Genomic DNA, 22685 nt, shown 5'->3' on the forward strand with positions numbered 1-22685 from the left:
GGTATTAAAGAAGTAATTTGGAATGTGTTAATATAATCTCTCTAAACACACAACAGCACCATGACAGTAATTGTACATAGAGAAAATGTCTATAACTTTAGTATATAACACAACCGTAGACTGGACCGAAATGGTCAATTTCCTCAAAAGGTCAAATGAGAATAAAATGAACGATTCCAAATATTTTTTCTTTTCATGTTTTGAATAAATAATATTATTTACATATTACTTGGATGAGGAAATGAGTTAAATTTCACAATGGGTTACTAATAATGTGGTTTAAAATCGTTTTTGAGGAAAATCGTACGTAACTTCTCACTTACAAGTGAAGAGGAATATCATGAGATCGTAAACTAAGTATCGTATGAGTTCAAATATTAAAAAAGAAAAGAAAAATACCACCTTCTTTGCTTGTTCACTAATTCAAAAATCAACCTATAAGATCCTCGAGACTCTGGACGAAATCTGTCGGATCTTTCTTTCCAACTATCAGATTTCCAAGAGGATTTTCTCTCTCTTACTCCGATGGCTTCCCCATTTAAATCCCACCCACCCTTTCTCTCCTTTCACCATCGCCATAACATTCATCTCGTTCTTCTTCCTTCTGTGTTTTTTGTGTTGCTTTTGAGATTACAAGATTGGAATTATGGGTTTGGCAGCTGCAGAGGCTCAACAGTTTCATGTTCTTGCTGTTGATGATTAGAGCCTCGTATTGACAGAAAGTTAATTGAGAGACTTCTCAAGACTTCTTCTTACCAAGGTAAACATATAATTTGATCAATAAGCACGATGATTTCAAAGTTTGGATGCGTTACTTTGTTGCTTTGCATGCTTATCGATACGTCAGTATGATATGTTATTAGAATGGCCAAACTGGCTTTGTTTTTCGCTTTTGAATCTTTTTAGTTTGAGAACCTTTCGGATTTTAACCAGGGCACCCTTTTTTTAAGTTTGTACCTTAGAAATAAGAAAGTTTGTACTTTTCTTTAAATTTTTATTAAACCACTATCGTTTTACCTAAAAACAAATAAGATTTTGATTTATTTTATGTAAAATATGATTATGTTTATTTACTTTTGTTTAATTGATTGCTAAATCTTTAGGGCTGATCTCTTGTTGCATTAATTATTTTGCAGTTACTGCTGTTGATTCTGGAAGCAAGGCTTTGGAATTTTTACGTTTGCATGAACAAGGTGATCAAAGTGCTGCAGATATTCCCTCTCTTTCTCCAGATAATCATCACCAAGATGTTGATGTAAATTTGATCATTACAGATTACTGCATGCCAGGTATAACTGGCTATGATCTCCTCAGAAAGGTTAAGGTAAAACACAGGACCGAAATCTTCAGCGAATCATTATGATTTAAATTAAAATCAAAATCCAAATATTTTAGATGAAAATTTTGCTATGCTCCCCCTTTGGGAGAATCCTCTCGCTCTGCATGCAAATTCAAAACCCTAATTTAGATCCCACTTTTGGAGAATCTTTCATTTTCTATGATTGAATGATTAAATTTGGTGCATCTTATAGTGTAGAGAAATATTGATCTTCAAATCTTGTAAATTGAATTCCAAATAATTCTTGATTGTTCCAAATCCTAAGGCAATTAGCAGATCCATCGAAGGTGATAGTTTTTCCTCAGAAAACTAATAAAAATTGATTTGATTTGCAGGGATCTAATGTGTTTAAAGACATACCGGTTGTTATTATGTCCTCAGAGAATGAGCCATCAAGGATCAACAGGTAATTAGGAGAATATTTTAATATTTCTCCGTATACACTTAATTCATTACACACACACACACACACACACATATATATATATATTTGTATATAATTATATATATGATCATGATCTGACATGTGGGTTGATGAGTTATTATTGATCAGATGCTTGGAGGAAGGAGCAGAAAAGTTTTTTGTTAAACCAATGCAATTATCAGATGTGAACAAGCTTAGACCTCACATATTGAAGGGCAGAAGCAGTATGGATATGGAGGACCAATCCAACTTCAATAAGAGAGAACAAGAACAAAATATAATGACTTGATCACTTCATGAGCATTTCATCAGTTTTTTTTTCCTTTTTTTTGTGGAAGTATCGGGTAGGAACGATGGTGGATGGATTGTCAAACATTAATATATGTGGGTTTCACATTACATGTCATGACGTAAATCAGTTACTAATAGCAGAAAGAAAAAAACTTGATCTCTAGAGTTCCTTCCTGAGAGATTCTTCTATTTTCTCTACTAACAGTTGAAATGAGGAAAAAAAATTTATTTTTTTTACTTTCAATCTTAACCATTCATTTTCAGTATCATTTAGATTTGTGATGCTATTGGAGATTGTGCAAACATGGAAAACTTTTGTTTGTAAACTTGAATGTGTAGCCATGTAGGGAAATCCATTTAAGTGGGTTGTCGGAGAAAAAAAATTATATATTCTCTCACCCAAGCCACCTTGTGACACTAGGACCGAAAACAACACCCGGGGCGTATCATGTGTTGAGCCTAGTTGGGTTCTAACTGAGTTTTAACACCAACAATCTATCTATGTTTTTATGCCATTAGATCCCTTGAGGGGATTTACTTCGCATTTATTGAAGGTTAAGGCGTATTTACTTATTTAATCATAATATAAACAGATTTAATGAGACAATTTTACCTATCAATTGGTTCGAGAGCGGCCGCCATCACCTATATGATCGTTGCAACCATCTCTACGATCACCGTTACCACTCTTACTACTGTTGTCACCACCACCACCCACCAGTATCACCAGTAGCACATTTGCTAACTAAAAACTATTGTCTCATTTATATATTAGCAACTCTACGTTCTTATCAAATTCTTATTTAAATCTCATTATACTTTTAAATTAAACAACCAAAAAATTTCACAAATTCTAAAAAATTAAATCCACAAAATTTCCCATCCAAGCGTCCAAACACAAGGCAATAAAAAAGGTAACAAGAAAAACAAAACCAAAAAAGAAAAAAAAAAGTAGTGTTCCCCTCTGTCCCATTCAGTCGTGGCAATTTGTGAATGGCTGTTGACCACAATAGTCAGTAGTTGACTTCATAGCTACAAAATAGAAACACCAAAATATGATTATAAATTCACAAAAAAAAAAAAAAAAAAAAAAGCAGCCAAAGCCGGTGTCCACAGTCCCACCGGATCAATCAATCACTTTCGACACCTTCACTACTCAGATTCTCTCTCTCTCTCTCTCTCTCTCTCACTATTTTCCCCGCATATTCGGTCCCTTTCCTTGTGGCGCACTGCCCGAATTAATCTCCCATACAAACACTGTGCCTCGAAGTAAACGACGCCGAGAATCTTGGAAATCACTACCGCTGCCACCACCACTTTTGGCCGCATTGCCTCGTCGTTTAGGGACAAACTTGGTGCTTTTCCGCCGCCGTTCTTGTTATTCGTTCCTCTTCTCCGAGCTGCCTCGAATTCAGAAGTGAATGAACTTCAATCCGAATCAGTGATCTCCATCGAGAAGTTCAATCGACGGCTCTGATTGAGTCTCCGGCGAGGGAGAGGGCGAGAGTATTGGAGTTGCGGAAGGAGGCAATGGGAGGTGCAGTGGTGGCGGTGGAGGTTAGGGTTTCGGAAGGGAAAGGGGGATTGAATCGTTGATGCTGCGTATGGACAGGATGACTGCGGATCAGGCAAAGGCGGGCCCACTCGAAAGGGACATTGACTTGGTGAACTTTCATTCGCTTTGGAATTTATTTTATTTTTATTTGTTTTGATTAAATTTATTTATTTTTATTTGAAGTTGAAATTGCAGTTGATGAATGAATTAGAAGCGTCATTAGTGACTATTTTTCGTTAATTATTCATTTCATTAGTGTTTCGTGGTTTTGATAAGTTTTTTCCAATAATTTGTTATTAAAATTTGCAAGCTCTTATAGTTTGTAAGCTTAGCTGTGTTGATGAGAAAATGCAATGCAAAGAAACTTAAATATGACAATACTTATAGTCACCGAAGCAACTGTTATTCTGCAACATAATCTCATGCCGCATTTGTTGTTGAATTGCCTTATTGAATATGTAAGAAGTTGTGTGTGCACTTAGGAGATCACTCACTGTTCGTGTCTACATTGCCGTGTTACATAGACAGTTGTATTGATTATTTCCTATGCTTATGCACACATGTTTTTGTGTGTGTGTGTGTGTGTGTGTGTGCGCACTTGAAAGAAATGAGAAAGAATGAATGAGAACAACGATAGTTTATTGCCGCAACCATTTTGCCACAAATAAAGATCTTCGTTAATATTTGATGAACTTAAGAGGTGTAGCTTGGTGCTTTGACAAAATTAAACTGGACGAATAGCTATGTCATATGCCTCGAAACACAGATGCTGTATTAGAAGTGACTTGATAAGTTTTTGCTCAAGAGAATAAATTTTCTGACGTAACATAGATAGATGTGGTAACATATGCCTTTTGCAGAAGGCAGGGAATGCTTCTCAGATGTGCTAAATATGTGTAATATTCATACATTTAGTTGGATGTTCTTGTAATTAACTGTGCGCTGTTTTCTAATCCACACTGATTCATCTTGTTCTGCAGTGCTATTAATATTGTTCTTTTCCATACAGTTATCAGTTTGGAGAACATGTGTAGTTTTTTTTAATTCATGTTCTGCTTATTCCAAAACAGGCCATCACTGCTCTGAAAAAGGGGGCACAATTGCTCAAGTATGGACGCAGAGGGAAACCCAAATTTTGTCCTTTCAGGCTGTCCAATGTATGTCCAACTGTATTTGAAGAGCAACATACATTCTTTTATCTATTTTGCATGTTTCTTTTTTCTAAATTGCTTATTTTTCTTTCTTGGAGTTTTGAAATGTGAATCAGAGTTTTTACGAATGACTGGTCTTGCATTCATGCTTGTTTATATTGATTATCTATTTCTTGCTTCACTAAGTTTATGTTACGTCGGTATGTCAAAAGGGATTTGCAGTGAAGTATTTGATGGCTTTATAATGTTTTAGAATTGTATATAGACTATAGAGCAATAATCTCTAGTTATATCATATGTTTGGCATGTTATGCCTCTAGATGGTGACTTGGGTCTGGATTGATAGTCTAGCGAGAAAAAATTACTTGGTAGAGTAAAGTAGGCAGGGCACAGTAAGTGAAGCGAAATATCTACAGTTTCTGTATGCCTTAGGCATTATCTTTCAAATTCCAGAACAATTTGGTAAGAGTGAACTAGGCAGGGCTTATAGGGTGAAACAACACAAAAAAATTTCATTTTAAAGAAAAATGGTTACAGTTAACTGGAATGTAGCGAGAAGGATACCCCTATGAGAACTAACCAAGAAATGGCTATGAGATTTGCTAGTACCTCTCCTTAAAGTAATTTCGCTGGGTTCAGAGAAAGACTGGTCTCCAGGGCATCCATGGCTTACTTTTTAATATGATCCCAAGGCTACATATAGACAAACACCATGAAAACCATCATATATGCTTTTGATATGATTAATAAAGTAAAAAACCTGAACAACTGGTTCACTCAGAGGGTTTAGATAGTGTGGAACATATTTTTCATACTGCTCACTATTCACATTCTACTACATCTGCTACGTGGTGCTTGTTTTCAGTTGAATATAGGATTATCATCATTAGTAATAAGGTTTGGGTGCTTGCTCATGTCTAGTTCTAACCTTCTTGATGTTGCAGTAAATTCTTCATCTGAAGTTCTACTGTTACACAGCCTTAAAATACTATTATTCCTTTATGATAATTTTGTTAAGCTTTATGAGATCTAATAACATGATTTTTATGAGTCATTTATCGCAGTTTCGAGTGATGTATTGGGCAAAGAAATATTACCGTCAATTCCATTTTTTTCTTGGATTTTGAATGTTATTCCATGTTTCTTCTTTCAGGATGAATCTGTTCTAATATGGTACTCAGGGAAAGAGGAGAAATATGTTAAACTAAGCCAAGTCTCGAGAATTGTACCTGGTCAGCGCACTGTAAGTTTCTCATGTTGTGGTCTCCTACACCTCTTCAATGGTGAATACTTCAATAGTATGCTAGTTATAGATGACCAGAACATACATATAGTATAAATCACTTATTTGTTTTCCTGTAGATATATCTTTAGTTCTTTCTAGAACTATATTTCCTCCAGATTATATTTGGTTTCCTGTTGATAAGGATTTTTAATGTTGGCTTGTTTAGTTCTCTTTGTCATTTATTTCTCAGTTATGAATGTAACTGAACATTCTGTTTTGATATTATTGCAGCAAACCTTTCAGAGGTATCCTCGGCCTGAAAAGGAATATCAGTCATTTTCTCTTATATATAATGATAGGTCTTTGGATTTGGTAAGCATCTTCTTCGTTGTTGATTTCTGATGCATCTGATTCTTAGATATTTTGTTCTCCATGCTCAACTTTCTTTTCTTTTATCCAATCCATTTACTTATTTACTTTTAACTTTTCTATATATTAGTTATGTATCGTACCCCTTGTGCTCTTCCATAAATTTCATTTACCTTTTTTAATGTCACTTGCTTATGCCAGATATGCAAGGATAAAGATGAAGCTGAAGTTTGGTTTACTGGTCTAAAAGCATTAATATCACGTGGCCTTCACCAGAAGCGGAGAGCAGAATCAAGAAGTGGAGTTACATCTGAGGCAAATAGTCCTAGATCACACACCCAACAAATTTCTCCATTGAGCTCTCCATTTTGTAGTGGTGATAGTTCGCAGAAGGTGATCTATTTTTGTTTCTCTTGTTATTGCTGTCCCTAAACTGTGATATAGAAGTAAATAGTCTTCTTGTCACTGCTGCAGGATGGCGTGGAACCGTTTCATCTTCATGCTGCATTTGAAAGCCCTCCTAAAATTGGTTTAGAGAAGGTTTTATCGGATGTCATGTTGTATGCCCTGCCTCCAAAAATTCCCTTCCCTTCAGATGCTTCTTGTGGCTCAGTCCCCTCTTCGGGAGGCTCAGATGGAATGAACGGACGAACAAGGGGTGCAGGTGTGGATGCATTTAGAGTAAGTTTATCAAGTGCTGTTAGCTCATCAAGTCAAGGCTCTGGTCATGATGAAGGTGATGCTTTAGCCTTAGGGGATGTTTTCATTTGGGGGGAAGGCGTTGGTGATTGCTTTCTGGGTGGAGGATCACATAGAGTTGGAAGTTCTTCTGGTTGTAAGATGGATTCTTTTGTGCCTAAAGTCTTGGAATCTGCCGTAGTGCTTGATGTCCAAAGCATAGCTTGTGGTGGACGGCATGCTGCTTTTGTAACCAAGCAAGGGGAGGTATTTTCTTGGGGTGAAGAATTAGGAGGCAGACTTGGACATGGTGTGGATGCTGATGTTTCACATCCAAAACTCATAGATGCTCTGAAAAACATGAATATTGAATTATTAGCATGTGGGGAATACCATTCTTGTGCTGTCACACTTTCCGGTGACATGTACACATGGGGTGGCAGTAATTCCAATTTTGCACTCCTTGGTCATGGGTCTCAATCAAGTCAATGGGTCCCAAAAAAGCTAAATGGACCTTTAGAGGGAATTCATGTCTCATCGGTTTCATGTGGACCATGGCACACAGCTGTTGTGACCTCTGCTGGGCAATTGTTTACTTTTGGCGATGGCACATTTGGTGTTCTAGGTCATGGGGATCGAAAGAGCACTTCGGTGCCCAGGGAGGTTGATTCCCTTAAAGGTCTCCGCACTGTGCGAGTAGCTTGTGGTGTTTGGCACACTGCAGCAGTAATTGAAGTTATGGTGGGGTCATCAAGTTCCAGCAATTGCTCTTCTGGAAAGCTTTTTACATGGGGAGATGGAGATAAAGGTCGACTTGGACATGGTGATAAGGAAGCAAGACTTGTGCCCACTTGTGTTGCTGCTTTGGTTGAACCCAACTTCTGTAAAGTTGCCTGCGGACAAAGCATGACTGTTGCACTTACAACTACGGGCCATGTTTACACTATGGGAAGCCCTGTTTTTGGTCAATTAGGGGTCCCTAAAGCTGATGGGAAACTTCCAAGACGTGTAGAGGGAAAGCTAATGAAGAGTTTTGTTGAAGAAATTGCTTGTGGTGCTAATCATGTTGCAGTTTTAACTTCAAGAACTGAAGTTTACACTTGGGGAAAGGGTGCAAATGGTCGATTAGGTCTTGGGGATACAGAAGACAAATTTTCACCAACATTAATTGAAGCTTTAAAAGACAAACAAGTCAAGAGTATTGTCTGTGGCGCTAACTTTACTGCTGCTATCTGTCTTCACAAATGGGTCTCTGGTATTGATCAATCAATGTGTTCTGGCTGTCGCCTTCCATTTAATTTTAAAAGAAAAAGACACAATTGTTATAATTGTGGACTTGTGTTATGCCATTCATGCAGCAGCAACAAGTGTCTCAAGGCTTCCATGGCACCAAACCCAAACAAACCTTATCGTGTCTGTGATAACTGTTTTGCAAGACTTAGGAAGGCCACTGAAACCAACTCTTCATCTGGGTCTGCTATCAGTAGAAGGGGAAGTATGAATCAGGGATTCAACGAACTGATTGAAAACAATGTTAAAGAAATGGAAAATGGATCTGCCAAAAGCAACAAGAAAATGGATTTCAGCAGCAATTGTGTTACTCCCATTGCAAATGGAGTTTCTGAGCGTCGCGCACTCAATGGGACTAAATCTTTCAACCCTGGATCATCCAAAAAGTTTTTCTCTGCTTCGCTTCCTGGATCCAGAATTGCATCTCGAGCAACATCACCAACATCGAGACGATCTAGTCCACCTCGTTCCACAACACCAACCCCAGCTCTTTCAGGGCTTACTTTTCCAAAAGTTGGGGATGATGCTAAAAGGATAAATGTCAATCTGAGTGAAGAAGTTCTAAAATTAAAAGCTCAGGTATGTTGCTTGTCTTTTTTTGAATGTCAATAACTGTATGAAAATTCACTTTTCTGTTCAATATCTAGTTTTCCCTGCATTTCGGTCAAAGCAAATTTACTTTTTCCCGAGGATAACTTGCCTTTCTGTTTGAGTAACAATTTGATTCTGTATGCAACTCTGCAATATCTCAGTGTCTAAGAGGGACAAGGACTGCTAGATGTCGATGGCATTTTCTCTACTTTGTGTGTCAGTACTTTGTATACAATAATTTTAGGGCAATGAGCAGTGCTGAAATATTTCTCTTATGTCTTCTTCATCTCCTTCATTCTAGTTTACCATGGTGATTACCTTTTTATTCTTTTTTTTTTTTTTTGGTGTAGGTTGAAGATCTTACTCGTAAGGCTCAACTTCAAGACATTGAGATGGATAAAACTACCCAACAGTTGAAGGAGGCTCTGAAAGTAGCAGGGGAAGAAACTCTGAAATGCAAAGCAGCGAAGGAAGTAATTAAGTCGCTCACAGCCCAAGTAGGTTTCATTCTTATGTTTACAGTGAGTATGCATTCTGAATTTAAACAGTTTAGTATTTGAAATAGAGTTGTGGTCAGTTTGATTTTTCAAGAGCATGCAGTAATTTATCTGGATATTAACATACTGTGGGAAATGCAAAAGAAAAGAATGTTATGATGAAGTCAATGTGTTTTTTGTATCAGTGAGGATGTATGGAACTTCGTAACAAACAGCAACCTTACTTAGGTGCTATGTGCATATGATCAAGTTTACAGTTCTTCATCAATAATACGGAAATAATGATAAATAGCTAATAGATATATAACTAACAATTTACACTTTTTAAGTATATTTAGGTCCTCGGTAGATTATCCTATTTAGGACTGCTGTACTGAAATTCAAGTTTTGAGGGTGACGTGTCTAATATGGAAATATAAATGCAGGATCGGTCATGGAAGTTAGATTATTAATGTCGGTTTCATGTCTACTACTGAAAAAATGCATACTTTATCCCTTTCAGAAGTACATTACAGTCCTAATCTCATATTATGCATTGATTGTTTCAAACTTGTTTAATCCAAGGATAGACTTTTAACATTTTAAGTTCTTTGTCGTGACATTTCGAAACCCCATTATGCAAGAAAGCATCACAGTAGCTGAAATAATACTGTTCGATAAAAAAGTCTGAATTAGTACCTTGTTTCATTTATGTTAGTTAAAGGAAATGGCTGAAAGGTTACCAATTGGAATGGCAAGAAACATGGATACTCGTCCGTTAGACTCTTCCAGTCCCACTCATGAAGTTTCTACTACAGCCGTTGAGAAAACAAGCAGTCCATTGAATTTCCATGAACCTTATTCAGTTGTATCGGACAGTGTGATGATTTCTGATGTGCCACGGGCCACTTCGAATCACACAGAAGTGACACATTCAGAAGCAACAGCTAGGCATAAAAACAGAGGAACAAAGACTGAAATAGCACAAGGGGATGAGTGGGTTGAGCAAGATGAGCCTGGTGTATATATTACCCTTGTTTCCTTGCCTGGAGGTGTCAAAGATCTCAAGCGTGTTCGTTTCAGGTATGCCCCTTTTTCCAGATTACTTCATGCACCCAAATTTGAAAAAAAGGTCCTCAGGTATCGAAAATAAATGTGTTTGTGTTTTCGAAGGTGGATTGAATGGTGTCATCACGTGCATGTTAGTTGCATATCACAAATTAGGAGCTGTCTAATCTAGCCCAGGAAACTAATGAAAGGGTTTCCATATTGCACATATTATGTCCAAATTTTAGTACGGATTCGTGCTGATATCTAAGTCTGAATGTTGATACGTATTTCACATGTCAATGTTAATCTTTTATTCATTTTTCTACTTTTCCTAATAGTAACGTTACTTTCAAGGGATCCTAAATGTCATGTCCTTCGCGTACGAGGCCTGCATGTTCCAAACTATAATTTAACGTACACTGTCAATCATATTTAATTGACGATGACTAACTTTCAAGTGCCTCAATTCTTTCAGTCGAAAGCGGTTCAGCGAGAAACAAGCAGAACAGTGGTGGGCGGCAAATAGGGGTAGAGTATATCAGCAGTACAATGTGCCGGTGGTTGAAAAATCCAGTATTCCGATGGGGAGAGAAGGGTTAGCTCATTGAGCTGCTAATGTCAGTCAAGACACAAGCGAGAAGGGTTTTTAACCGCATTGACCCTTTAGTTTTTCATTTTAAGGAGGTAAATGCGGTAATTTCTTCTCATCCCTTGAATTTTGGCTCTTATCCTTCTTATTCTTTTTCCCCTGAGAAATGTATCGTCAACTCATCGCAGATATTTGTTTTCCGGAGGGGAAGCGGTCAGAGTAGGCTAGTCAGGCTTGTGTAAATTCTTTGTAAGTACGTTGATTGCTGGATTCAAATTCCGAAATAGCTTTGCTTGTAAATCCTTTACTCGAGAACTATTTACATAAAAAGCTCAGAAAATTCAGTTACAGTTTAACAGGTTTCGGCAATCTCCTTTCTTGTGCCTGGTTACCGTGAATTGAAACGAAGAAAGTTTCTGATCGCCGACTCATCTTTGAACTATTGCGGTCGCTTAATCTTTTTGTTCATATAACTTGATTTTTGGAGTGTCAATGACATCTTCAATTATAGAACAAAATAAAATAAAATGTCCCGGCAGCTGGCGTAATGGGTGTCAACAGCCAAAATATGTACTGAAAGGGTTCTGTTCATATGAAAGATGCACTTTTCTTATAATATGCCCCATTTTATCACCGCCAGTTTTTTGTCAGGTGACGCCACTAAAACAATGAATTGGTTACAAGAGAATCACTTCTTCGCATGACAAACCATATGCGATTCAGGAAAGAGTAAAAATGTAATCGACCTATGAAGTATTTGTTAAGGCGATAAAATAAATTTAAATCTAATTATTAGAAATAATTTACTTTTTCTCGGACATATTAGTTATACAATGCTCCAATTGAAATAAAAAATGATAGGATGCTCCCAAGCCAAGTCGGCATTTGTTGCGAAAAAAAAAAAAAAAAAAAAAAAACCAGTTGTTCCTAATGTGCCCGCATAACCTGGTCCTTAGATCTGTAAGTCAGTTCAATTTTTGTACTGCTCCAAAGAAACCAGCGTTGGCAAGCCGATGCCAGCAAAAATGGTAGCGCAATTCGAATGCTAAAATTGTCAAAAATATCATTGATGGCATGTACAAGATGGACACATTCCTGCACGTGAAAAATGAAATGTATGAGAAAACCAAACCATTAAAAAGAATAAAAACCAGGAAAACAAAACATTCTGCATTGAAAGACATTTCACGTAACAGTTGATAGTTCATATGTGAAAGAGGAATCGCAAAGACTACAACAACAACAACAAAGCCTTTTCCCACTAAGTAGTGGAATCGCAAAGACTATTGAGGGAATTTTTTTGGTGGGGGAATGAAATGCATACTTTAAGAAAAGAGAGAGCAAGTACGATTGATGAAAAGCCCATATCCAGATTAACACCCTTGGGAAAATGAAAAATTAAGTTAAAGTCAAAACTACCCTGATCAAGATAAATCATGCACCAACCTTTTACATCTTAGAATTTGTCCGCACAAAGCTAAGGTGGGACAGATAATTGCTCTCAGCAAAATCGTGTAATGAACGCTGAGTTCGTGCCCCTGTAGGCTCAGATTTCCCAGCCTCTTCCTTTAAAAATCTTCTGCACTCATCAGCATCCTGAAGCAACATGAAGGAAGCATATTACACGAGAACTAGCCACAGAGAGAGAGAGAGAGAGAGAGAGAGAGAGAGAGAGAGAGAGAGAGAGAGAGAGAGAGAGAAACTGTTTCCTCACAAATACATTATCCACACATTTACCTATATTCCCCAAAGTTATAAATTTCAGCTAAAACATGTATGTGGATGAAAGATACGATATTTATTTTGTAGTTGCACTTTATATTCTAACAATCATATATGAGAATTAATCAAACACGTGCTAAGTCTTCTAAACGACCGCTAGAACACTATGAACCGAAACCACTGCTATGAGTTTACCTGTAAGAACTCCAGCATTTGCTCTTCAATTGTACCACGCATTGCTAGAGTTTCCACATGAATTGGACGAGTAGCACCCATCCGATGAGCACGACTAACAACTTGCTCCTCCATGCTAATAACGTTTAAATGAACAGAATAGATTAAATATCATATGGAAATATAAATTTATCGACTACTGTATTGTGAATTATTGAAGCCATTATGTACAAAAGGCTTTGATTTTTGAAAAACCACATTAGAACAGAAAGTAACGTTCTTTTCCAAAACAGAGTTGAGTAAAGCAGTCAGACTTTTATTTTTTATTTTCATATATACAATCGATTCAAAAAAAGAAAAAAAGAAAAATGAAGAGAACATGATAATAGGGATTTGAGAATAATAACCTCCTGTCCCATATTGGTTCCATTAAAAATACATGGGTCACAAAGCTCAAATCGAGACCCAATGCAGCACTTCCATCCATCAAAAGAACTGTGTAACTTGGATCATGCTGGAACATGGCCAATGACTTCATCTGAACAAGGAAAGGATATTAATTTTGCACACAAAAAGAAAAGCAAATTAACTAAGAGCACACAACAAACAAGAGAATATATAATATGAGAGGGAAAATATGTACCTTGTTGCTAGCGTGCATTGGACTATACATCCCAGCATATTTAATACCAGCAATCGCCAACTGACAAAAAAGTATTTAGTTCAAATCCATTACTTGTACAGCCAGAATCATATAGCAGCGAAAATTCATGAAATAAATTAGTATTTAATAGTCACCTGCTGTTCAATGACATGTATATGCTCAAGAAATTGAGAAAATACCAACACTTTTTCCAAGTTTGTATCATGGGTCTTGGTACTCATTTTAAAGTCATGGACTTGCACTGATCCTTTTGAATCGGTTATCTCAGACAGTAAATTTTCAGTGTGCAAGGAATTATTGTTGCCATCTGGAGGGCAATGAACTTCGCTGTTAGCTTCCTGCAATGCTTTCAATTTCTCTACAATATAGGCAACTTTACTGCTAGATGTTGACTGCCAATCAGGATCCCAGTTATCCTGCATAAAGCCAAAGGCCCTACATCAGTAAAATAGTAAAACAAAAGAAACTAAAAAATGAAAATAGTTCAACTTGTCTTGAGAGCCATGCTTGCCTGTTTATATGAGGGTTGTAGCTCAATAAGATCTTTGGGAACAGGCCATTTAGGATTGGGATTTTCTGGTCGGGCTAATTCATCGGGAGTTTGCATCTCATATAAATTGCCACAGCCAGGAGATGTACACCGTTTGCTGTCCAAAGCAACACAGTCGAGGCACAAAAGATGCCTACATGGTGTAATGACAGGTAAGCGACACCATTCCTTGCACCTGATAAAATGAAAACACGATCTCTAATCAGTAGACATATTTCATCTCCCAATGGTGTGGTTGTGGGGGGTGTCAACAACTAGATTACCTAACACAGTTGCCACCGTAAACAAGATAATATTTTATATAAGCATACTCCTCCGACACGGAATCTAGACCATTCTGAACTAAAATATCCATTGTCTCCTGAATATCTTCACCAGCTTCTGTTACTTTTATATGCCCAGCTACGCAGCACGATAGCCTGACATTTCCAATAGTTGTACTTCTAGACTTCCACTGCTTTGGATTCAAAAGACTCTCCACATGAGAAGGATCTCTCCAGTCAGCCATTAATATATTGCGCTGCACTGTAACTACCAATTCGTTGTAACTTCTTGCATGTTCCTCAGTAAAATCAAGATAAGTAACTTTCTTGATACAGGGTGGAATAGCCTGCAAATCTACCTTTCTTGCACTAATCATACACCTTTGCAGTAAATGCAACAAACGTGATTGTCCTTCTTCCATCTTTGCTTCAAAAGGCCTAAGAATCCCAGCTTCCCATGATTTATGATTCTGCCCATAAGCTTCCTCGTGAAGGAACTTGAGCAATGGTTGAAGATGTGAGAGTTGACTGTTGGGTGTATTAGGAGTTGGAGTTCCAGTCAATATCCAACGGTTTGAAGCCATCAAAGAAACTGCCATCTGCATTTTGTTGGTCAAGCTAAGACTTGAGCCAAGGGTGTGACCCTCATCTAGCATGACTCTAAGCCAATGCACTTGCATCATCGCACTTTTCTTCCGAGGACCCCACTCTGCACTTAAGCGGTTGAATGTGGTTATGACAACATCATAGTCCCAAGCCAGACTGTGTGCATTAGGCTTCCTATGATCATTCCAAACATAAACTCGTAGCTGACCAGGCCTTACATGCTTCTGGATTTGAGTGTTCCAATGATCAACTAAATTTGATGGAACAACAATTAGGGTTGCCCTAGAAAGATACAGCCTGACTGAATCCAATGGTGAACAAAGAGCAATTCTGAGAGCAGCAACATCAAAACTCATATTGTCAAGATTTTGTGGGTAAAACCACCTACTAACACCCTTTTCTACTCTTCTTTTGAGACCAAATGCTTGAAATATTTTTTGAAACCCATGAGCATTTTCACCAGGAGCCGTGCAAGTGCTTATGAAAGGACTTCGCAAACCATTTGTCTCCATTGCTGAGAGCTTGTCAGGAGAAAGGTTAGTCAACCAAATTAGGGATTTCTTTGTTATGTAATTTATCAAGGGATAATGCTCTTTAAGCACACTAACGAAGAAACGAACGTTTTGTTCCTCTCCTCCAACGGTTCCTTTTGTGCAAAATCCCAGTAAATGTGTTATTGGAAGACAATTATCCCAGGCTTCTTCAGGAACGCTACAACTCTGGTAGAAACGATCAGCATTCATGCTACAAAACCATGCTTCACTAGCATCAGCAATACTAGCTGGAAGCTTCCGCCACTTGTGGCAAGCATCACACTGAACCCAGGAGTCGTTATAATCATACTTATCTGCCTTAACCTTCCTAGGCCTCTTTTTACTAGAGCTTTTGCTCGCCTCGTTAGATGCACCTTCAAATGTGGGAAAAAGATTTTTACTGATGCCGCTCAAGCTCCCGGTGCATCGAACCCCACCCACTGTTGGATCAGAATATGCAGCTGCCGGTGTTTCCATTCCTTTACCAGTAGGTCCAGGACATGAATTGATAAATCCTGTCATTTTCTCATCATGAAGAACTAGCCTAGCTCTTTTGGATCGTTGGTAGTTGGAATCCCAAATGTAATTTTGAGAATTCTGACCAGTGTCCCTCTTTTCTATGAGCATTCTCTGGTCAGCAACATAATCACCATTAAGCTCATAATAACCACTTCTTTTCTCTCCATTATGTGTACACCAGTTAACACATACCCCGTCTGGTGGATTTGCCAGTGTTCCTTGTGTCTTTAGAATAAGGGAAAGAGCAGTTATAGTCTTGCCTAATCCAGGCTCATCACAGAACATTCCCCCACGAAAATCATTCACAGTGGGAGCTACCCCAGTGACTATTTTCCCAGAGATGGTATTTATGTAGAAAGAAAATCCATCTTCAGTTGAGAAAGACAAGTACAAAGGATGTGGCAGGATGCCAGCATTTCTCTCACGCTGTAGCATCCACTCTACGGCTGCCTGCTGATGAGGAAAAAGTTTAAGTTTCATGCATGGCATGATTGAGATGGCTAACAGTCTAAGATGGCGGCAGGTAGCAGACACCCCAACAAGGTCAGTTGGGTTTAGTGCAGCTAGAATATTAAGTAAAATGTCATCAGATATCTCCCAAATACCAGAGCTGAAAGAGTCGTCACATGATTGTATTCTAGAAGAAACAGGTATTCTTGTCTTTGCAATACTAGGTAAGCCCTTAAAAATTTCATGAAGCTCAAAGAGCCTTTTCTTCGAAGAATCAGTGAAGTCATGATGCAGCTTGCAACCAAAAACATGACAATCTGAAAGATTCCATATGCTTCTGTCAGCTCCTAGAGTACTTTCAAGATAATCTCCGTTGATGAGCATTGCACTTCTCTCTCCCCAGTCAGAACTGCAATTGATGTTTTTGAACTTGTTAGGGTGAGACGGATGATAGATGCCTGTGTAATCTAACCACACAGATAAATAACAAGAAAGAAAACAAAATTCAAAGCGGCAACAACCATTTTCTTAGTTAAGAAAATGAAAGTGTACCCTGGGAATACTGCAACATACAAGAATAACCAGGATTCATAACAAGGCATAACATGAAATTTTTTAACTCTACACATACCAGCCAGTGTTCTGTACCAGCATCTAAATATCAGAAAAGACAAAACATAGAAACCGGAGAACACAAAAGTGGAAATCTTTAAAAAAGAATGATGACATGTATATGCTTTTTATTTACAAGTGATAGTTTTGTTGAAAGAAGCATGAGAGGGTGCACATGAATCCACAAAGATGTGTGTGTAATCATGCTGCGTATAAAAAGTCCAAATATTCGCTGCGTAGCGTTGGAACCAGAACCAACATTGTAGAAATGCAAGCCAATTCTATACCAGCAGATAACAAAATTACGAAACAAAAATGTAGATACTTGATACGATAATGTTCATTTCTACCCTTCTCAGTTCTCAGCCCTCTCCCTCTTCGGTTTAACAATTGGGAAATAGCTAATCGAAACCAAATGGATATACACATTTACCTCAAATGTCGAAACAGAGCTCCGGCAACGGAGCCTGATCTCGGGAACTGCCAACCAGCCAGCATTGCAATAGGGAGATAGACATCGACCAGCACCACAGCCCTGACCACTCCACTGTCTCCGGCCTCGACCCGAACCAATCGAGCATCGATCCTCAAGCACTTGTTCACAACCAACGCGTGGAGCTGGTGCACCACGCTAATGCTCCCGTGCACCAGCCCTATGCTCCTCCTGCTCCTCCTCATCCCAATCTTCCTCTCCGCCACCACCGGGACCTTCCTCTTCCTTCCCAATTCCCGCACTGGAACCTCGCATTGCTTAGGCTCCTCAGCCGAGACATCGGTGCGGGGAACTGGGTCAATGGGGGAAAGGACGAAGCCGTTTTGGGAAGTGAAATTGACGTCGGATTGGGAAATTCGGAAGCGGGTGCCGAAAGATGGGGTTTGGCGGGGGTCCGGGGAGGAAGTGACAGTGAGAACGGCGCAGAGGAAGCCGCAGAGCTTGTGGTCGGAGAAGGACGACGTGTAGTCCTCCATGGAACTGAATTGGGGATCGCAGTGAGAAAAAAAAAGAGGATTAGGGCATGGAATTAAGGGGACATTGAGTGATAAATTAGGGTTTTTGAATTTCGAATTGGAAGGGAATTAGGAAACGAAGAGGAGGGGGATGCGATGATTTGATGAGGACTGGAACTACGGGCGGAGGTTTGGTTTTGGTTTTCCTGGGGGCCCGCTTTGGAGGTTTGTTCGGTTACTTGGCGGACTTTTTACTCCCAGAAAATAAGAACGCACGTGGTTTCGATTTTTACTTGGCACTTACGACTCCGTGCTGCGCTGTGGTTACTCAAATTTTTTTTTCTTTTTTTTTTTTTTTTTTGCCTTTTATTGGCACCCAAAATTTTATTATATGTATCCATTTAATAATAAAAAACAATCGATATTATATTTTAAATTAAATTAAAATGAAGGATAAATAATTTAAATTTGAAGCACAGTAAATTAAAGAAGAAAATTTTAACTCTAGATGAATTGCCAATTAGTACTACACTTTTGTCAAAAACGAACTTGAACTACATTATTGCAGATAATATCGTTTATTAAAAAAAAAAAAAAAAGTCTAGATCAAATAAAGAAAAATTTGGTCCCTGTTATAAATATTGTATTTAAGTGTGATTGTGTAAATCCTAGATTAGATTTTATACTAGTTATTTTTTCCTACCAGGACTTGTATTCCTTAGAGGAGAATGATTATTCCCTCCTTTATTACTATAAATAAAGGCACTGTGTAGGGAAATAACATTATCTACACAACTCTACAAACACATTTCTCTCTACTTTCTCTGTTGTGCCCCTTTCTCCCCTGTTAGATTAAAATAAGCCACAACAATCCTTGCTTTTTGGTTCCAAATGTGTGGATAAATTTTAGGATTTGCCATTTTCAAAGACCCAAAAAGCCTTTTGGTTTTGACCCAAAAAAAAAGAAGAAGCCTTTTTGTTATAAATAGACAAACGTTGGAGAGGTAACTTGTCACATCCCGCCCCGGGGCGGATCACTTCCCGGCCCCGCTCCACCACCGTAGCACGATATTGTCCGCTTTGGGCTTACCATTCCCTCACGGTTTTGTTTTTGGGAACTCACGAGCAACTTCCCAGTGGGTCACCCATCATGAGAATGCTCTAACCCCCTTCTCGCTTAACTTCGGAGTTCCTACGGAACCCGAAGCCAGTGAGCTCCCAAAAAGCCTCGTGCTAGGTAGGGATGAGAATATACATATAAGGATCACTCCCCTGGGCAATGTGGGATGTCACAATCCACCCCCCTTAGGGGCCTGACGTCCTCGTCGGCACACCACGACTAGGGTTAGGCTCTGATACCAACCGAGATCAGGGCATGCTGGCCGTCACGTGGAAGTGACGTAACCAGCATGCCCTGATCTCGGTCAGGGTGTGTCATAACTTTTGCCCAGGACAGGAGTGAAGCGGGTGCAATTTATCACACTGTTTAGTTTGTAATTCTAACACAAAAGGATTGCAAGTAAAAAGAGGAAGAGAGGGATACTGAGGCATACAAGACAAGGCGGCCTTCGTGCACATAGAACGAGGCAAACTCCTAGGTGTTCAGAAGACAAGTCGAGCTCCATGCACGGAAGAATATATTTTGAAGAACAAGAATATGATAGCTTGTTGCTCAATAAATCGTAAATCCGCTTCCAAATACATTATGAAAATTCATATATATATATTGGTGTTTAGATTGTTGGTAGGGTTTTTTATTTTGGGATTTTATAGAATTAAATATTAATGAAAAACCCTTATATTTTAATAAAAGAACTTAATTTTTAATGAAAATGGCATAATTTTAATATAAAAAAATTATTAAAAAAAAGACTAGACGCGTGGGACTTGTGTGTCCATCAAAGACACTGTTTATGAAATTGAATACTATTTATGAAACTAAGCTATTTATGAAACTGAAACACTATTTACAAAATTGAACACTATTTATGAAACTGAACACTATTTACGAAATTGAACGGTACTACACTATTTATTGGCCCAATTTCATATATAGTGCCTAGTTCTTGATCATGTTTCATAAATAGTGTCTATTTATCGGGTCCAGTTTCATAAATAATGTATAATAATTAGTACAATTTCATAAATGTCTCTTTCTTGGTCTGGTTTCATAAATAGTGTCTAGTAATTGATCCACTTTCATAAATAGTGCCTAGTTCTTTGTCATGTTTCATAAATAGCATCTAATTCTTGATCCAATTTCATAAATAGTTTCCATCTATCGGTTTAGTTTTAGAAATGGTGCCTAATTCTTGGGTTTCGTTTCATAAATAGTGTCTACTTATTAGTCTAGTTTCATAAATAATGTCTACTTGTTGGTCTAGTTTCATAAATAGTGTCTACTTATTGGTTAAGTTTTATAAATAGTGTCTAATTCTTAGTTTAGTTTCATAAGGTTTGAAATTTAGACCCTTTTTGGTCTTGTAAAAACACCCATTACGCCTAAAACGATGAACCATTTAGATCAAAATTTTGAGAAGATTATGTCACATCCCAGCTCGACTCCGCCTAGCACGATATTGTCCGCTCTGGGCTTACCATTCCCTCACAGTTTAGTTTTTGGGTTTCGGCACAAGAACTTCCCGGGGGGGTCACCCATCATAGGACTGCTCTCGCCCAAACTCACTTAACTTCGGAGTTCTTATGGGATCTGGAGCCAGTGAGTTTCCAAAAGGCCTCGTGCTATAGGGAGGGGAGTATGTACATATAAGACACATCACCCCCCTCTCCGTTGGTTGATGTGGGATCTTACAATCCACCCCACTTAAGGGGAACCCAGCGTCCTCGCTAGCGCATCCGCACCGAACGGCAGAGTGACTCTGATACCAAATTGTCACATCCCAGCTCAACTCCGCCGTAGTACGATATTGTCCGCTCACGACTTACCATTCCTTCACGGTTTTGTTTTTGGGTTTCAGCACGGGAACTACCCAAGGGTGTCACCCATCCTAGGACTATTCTCGCTCAAACTCACTTAACTTTGAAGTTTCTATGTGATCCGAAGCCAGTGAGTTCTCAAAAAGCCTCGTGCTATATGGAGGGGAGTATATACATATAAGGCATATCACCCCCTCACCGTTGGTCGATGTGGGATCTTACCGATTATGTCTTCAGTAATTATATTTAAAAAGTTGTTTTCAATTACCAAATTAAAATTCCCTCACATTTTTTACATACCTACAATAATTAAATGTAGCTCTCCATCCAATTTCTTTAGCTTGGGTGTCATTTTGGAGAAATTTGTCCTTCTGCTCGTAACACAAGTGGTACAACATGTGTTATTATGTAAATGGTGGGAAATTTTATTTTTTATGTTATTAATTTTTTAACACAAGAATCTCACCACTTGTATAGAGACACGTGGTGTACCACCTTGTATTCCGAGTACATTGAAAAATCTCTCATCATCTTAACTACTATTGGGAAACACCACAACAAAAATAAAATTGGGAAATGTAATCAATTTGAATTCTTTCTCTTATTCTAAAAAGAAAAAAGAAAAAAAGAAAAAAAACAAACAAACTCTTAAGACAACGGGGAAAAAAAAAAAAAAAAAAGAGTGGAAAGGAGGAAAGGAGGATGAGGGAGGTGGGCGGAATTTAGTAAATGATTTTTTATTTGAACAATCGATATTATCTATACTAAGAGAAGGATGATGAGTTAGCAATAATATAGTTCAAATTTGTTTTTGGCAATAATCATTAAATAAAGTTAGTTGATGATTTTTTTTATTAATTGCAAAGATTAATTTAAAACCTTTTTTCATTAGTTTTTTTTTTTTTTTTTTTAAATTTCTTCTTAAACTCATTATTGTTCTGGAAAACCACTGTTCTTATTCCCGTTATCATAAAGAAATTATTAATATTTGAATTTTTTTTGTACCAAATTTAATTCTCTGGGTTAATTTGATATTTTTTTTCTTGAACAAATTGTGATTCTCTATATGTAATCTTTGTAATTCGTTTACAAAGAACAATAAGGTGCGATGGTTTGCCAGCGTGTAATGCTAATGTCAAACCCCAGCTTTGTGCTCGTCAAATTAAAACATGAAGCTTTAATGGAGTCAAACTACAAACCCCCATCTTAACAAGGTGTAAGAAAGTTGGCAATTCCTTTAATGCAGTTGTGTGGAGTTGTGTGACTTTACTTGGGTTGACAGACACCCATCTTCACTTGTTCATGTACTTAATAAAGATGGACTGCCTTGCCCACATTAATTTTCTTTGTTTGTGCAAGGGGTGACGCTAGTTGTTTCCTGGTAGTGCCCGGCTTTCTTCCCCTTACACTTCCAGCTTTGTTATTTGCTTGTTTGCCTTGTTGTGGGCTTTCGTTGTCTTTGGCATCTTTGCCCTGTTTATAAATTCCAGTTAACCAAAATAATAAAAAAAATAAAAATATGGGAAATGTTATTGGCACTTTAAAAATCTCATTCGATTTTTCTTTCAAAATATAGAAAGTTTGGAGCGTAGAATGAGATTTTTGGAGTGCCAATAACAATTCCCAAAAATATAAAAACTACAAACATTAGAACTCAATCCATGCAGCGTTTCGGGTGA

General features: G+C 38.0%; 2 protein-coding genes and 1 pseudogene across 3 annotated transcripts; 2 read left to right on the top strand and 1 right to left on the bottom strand.

The window, feature by feature from the left end:
- The first annotated feature begins 646 nt into the window (after window positions 1-646).
- Window positions 647-2052, top strand: LOC137746499 (two-component response regulator ORR4-like; annotated as a pseudogene).
- A 1110-nt stretch (window positions 2053-3162) lies between these two features.
- Window positions 3163-11384, top strand: LOC137746645 (PH, RCC1 and FYVE domains-containing protein 1-like). Of its 2 annotated transcripts, none has more exons than XM_068486650.1 (10): window positions 3163-3718; window positions 4680-4766; window positions 5914-6003; window positions 6277-6357; window positions 6556-6747; window positions 6829-8901; window positions 9264-9434; window positions 10108-10472; window positions 10915-11123; window positions 11217-11384. In XM_068486650.1, exons 1-9 carry the CDS (start codon window positions 3650-3652, stop codon window positions 11045-11047), a joined length of 3261 nt encoding a protein of 1086 aa, XP_068342751.1. In that variant the 5' UTR covers window positions 3163-3649; the 3' UTR covers window positions 11048-11123; window positions 11217-11384. The 2 variants fall into 2 exon arrangements, with proteins under 2 accessions (XP_068342751.1, XP_068342752.1); XM_068486651.1 differs by having other exon boundaries at window positions 9264-9410.
- A 100-nt stretch (window positions 11385-11484) lies between these two features.
- LOC137746644 (F-box protein At3g54460-like) lies at window positions 11485-18274 on the bottom strand. The gene is made up of 9 exons (XM_068486649.1): window positions 17555-18274; window positions 14402-16918; window positions 14100-14313; window positions 13723-14004; window positions 13568-13627; window positions 13332-13462; window positions 12946-13060; window positions 12475-12624; window positions 11485-12123 (listed from the first exon to the last, which is right to left on the bottom strand). Exons 1-8 carry the CDS (start codon window positions 18088-18090, stop codon window positions 12478-12480), a joined length of 4002 nt encoding a protein of 1333 aa, XP_068342750.1. The 5' UTR covers window positions 18091-18274; the 3' UTR covers window positions 11485-12123; window positions 12475-12477.
- Window positions 18275-22685: the final 4411 nt, after the last annotated feature.

The sequence above is a fragment of the Pyrus communis genome, chromosome 10, assembly GCF_963583255.1.
Source record: "Pyrus communis chromosome 10, drPyrComm1.1, whole genome shotgun sequence".
Taxonomy (NCBI): domain Eukaryota; kingdom Viridiplantae; phylum Streptophyta; class Magnoliopsida; order Rosales; family Rosaceae; genus Pyrus; species Pyrus communis.

Coding starts and splice junctions, on each gene's coding strand:
- LOC137746645 (XM_068486650.1), top strand. CDS start 3,650: ATGCTGCGTATGGACAGGATGACTGCGGATCAGGCAAAGGCGGGCCCA. Junction 6,358..6,555: donor ATGATAGGTCTTTGGATTTG/GTAAGCATCTTC, acceptor TGCTTATGCCAG/ATATGCAAGGATAAAGATGA. Junction 10,473..10,914: donor CTCAAGCGTGTTCGTTTCAG/GTATGCCCCTTT, acceptor CAATTCTTTCAG/TCGAAAGCGGTTCAGCGAGA.
- LOC137746644 (XM_068486649.1), bottom strand. CDS start 18,090: ATGGAGGACTACACGTCGTCCTTCTCCGACCACAAGCTCTGCGGCTTC. Junction 14,005..14,099: donor TACAACCCTCATATAAACAG/GCAAGCATGGCT, acceptor GGCTTTATGCAG/GATAACTGGGATCCTGATTG. Junction 13,061..13,331: donor GAACCAATATGGGACAGGAG/GTTATTATTCTC, acceptor AAACGTTATTAG/CATGGAGGAGCAAGTTGTTA.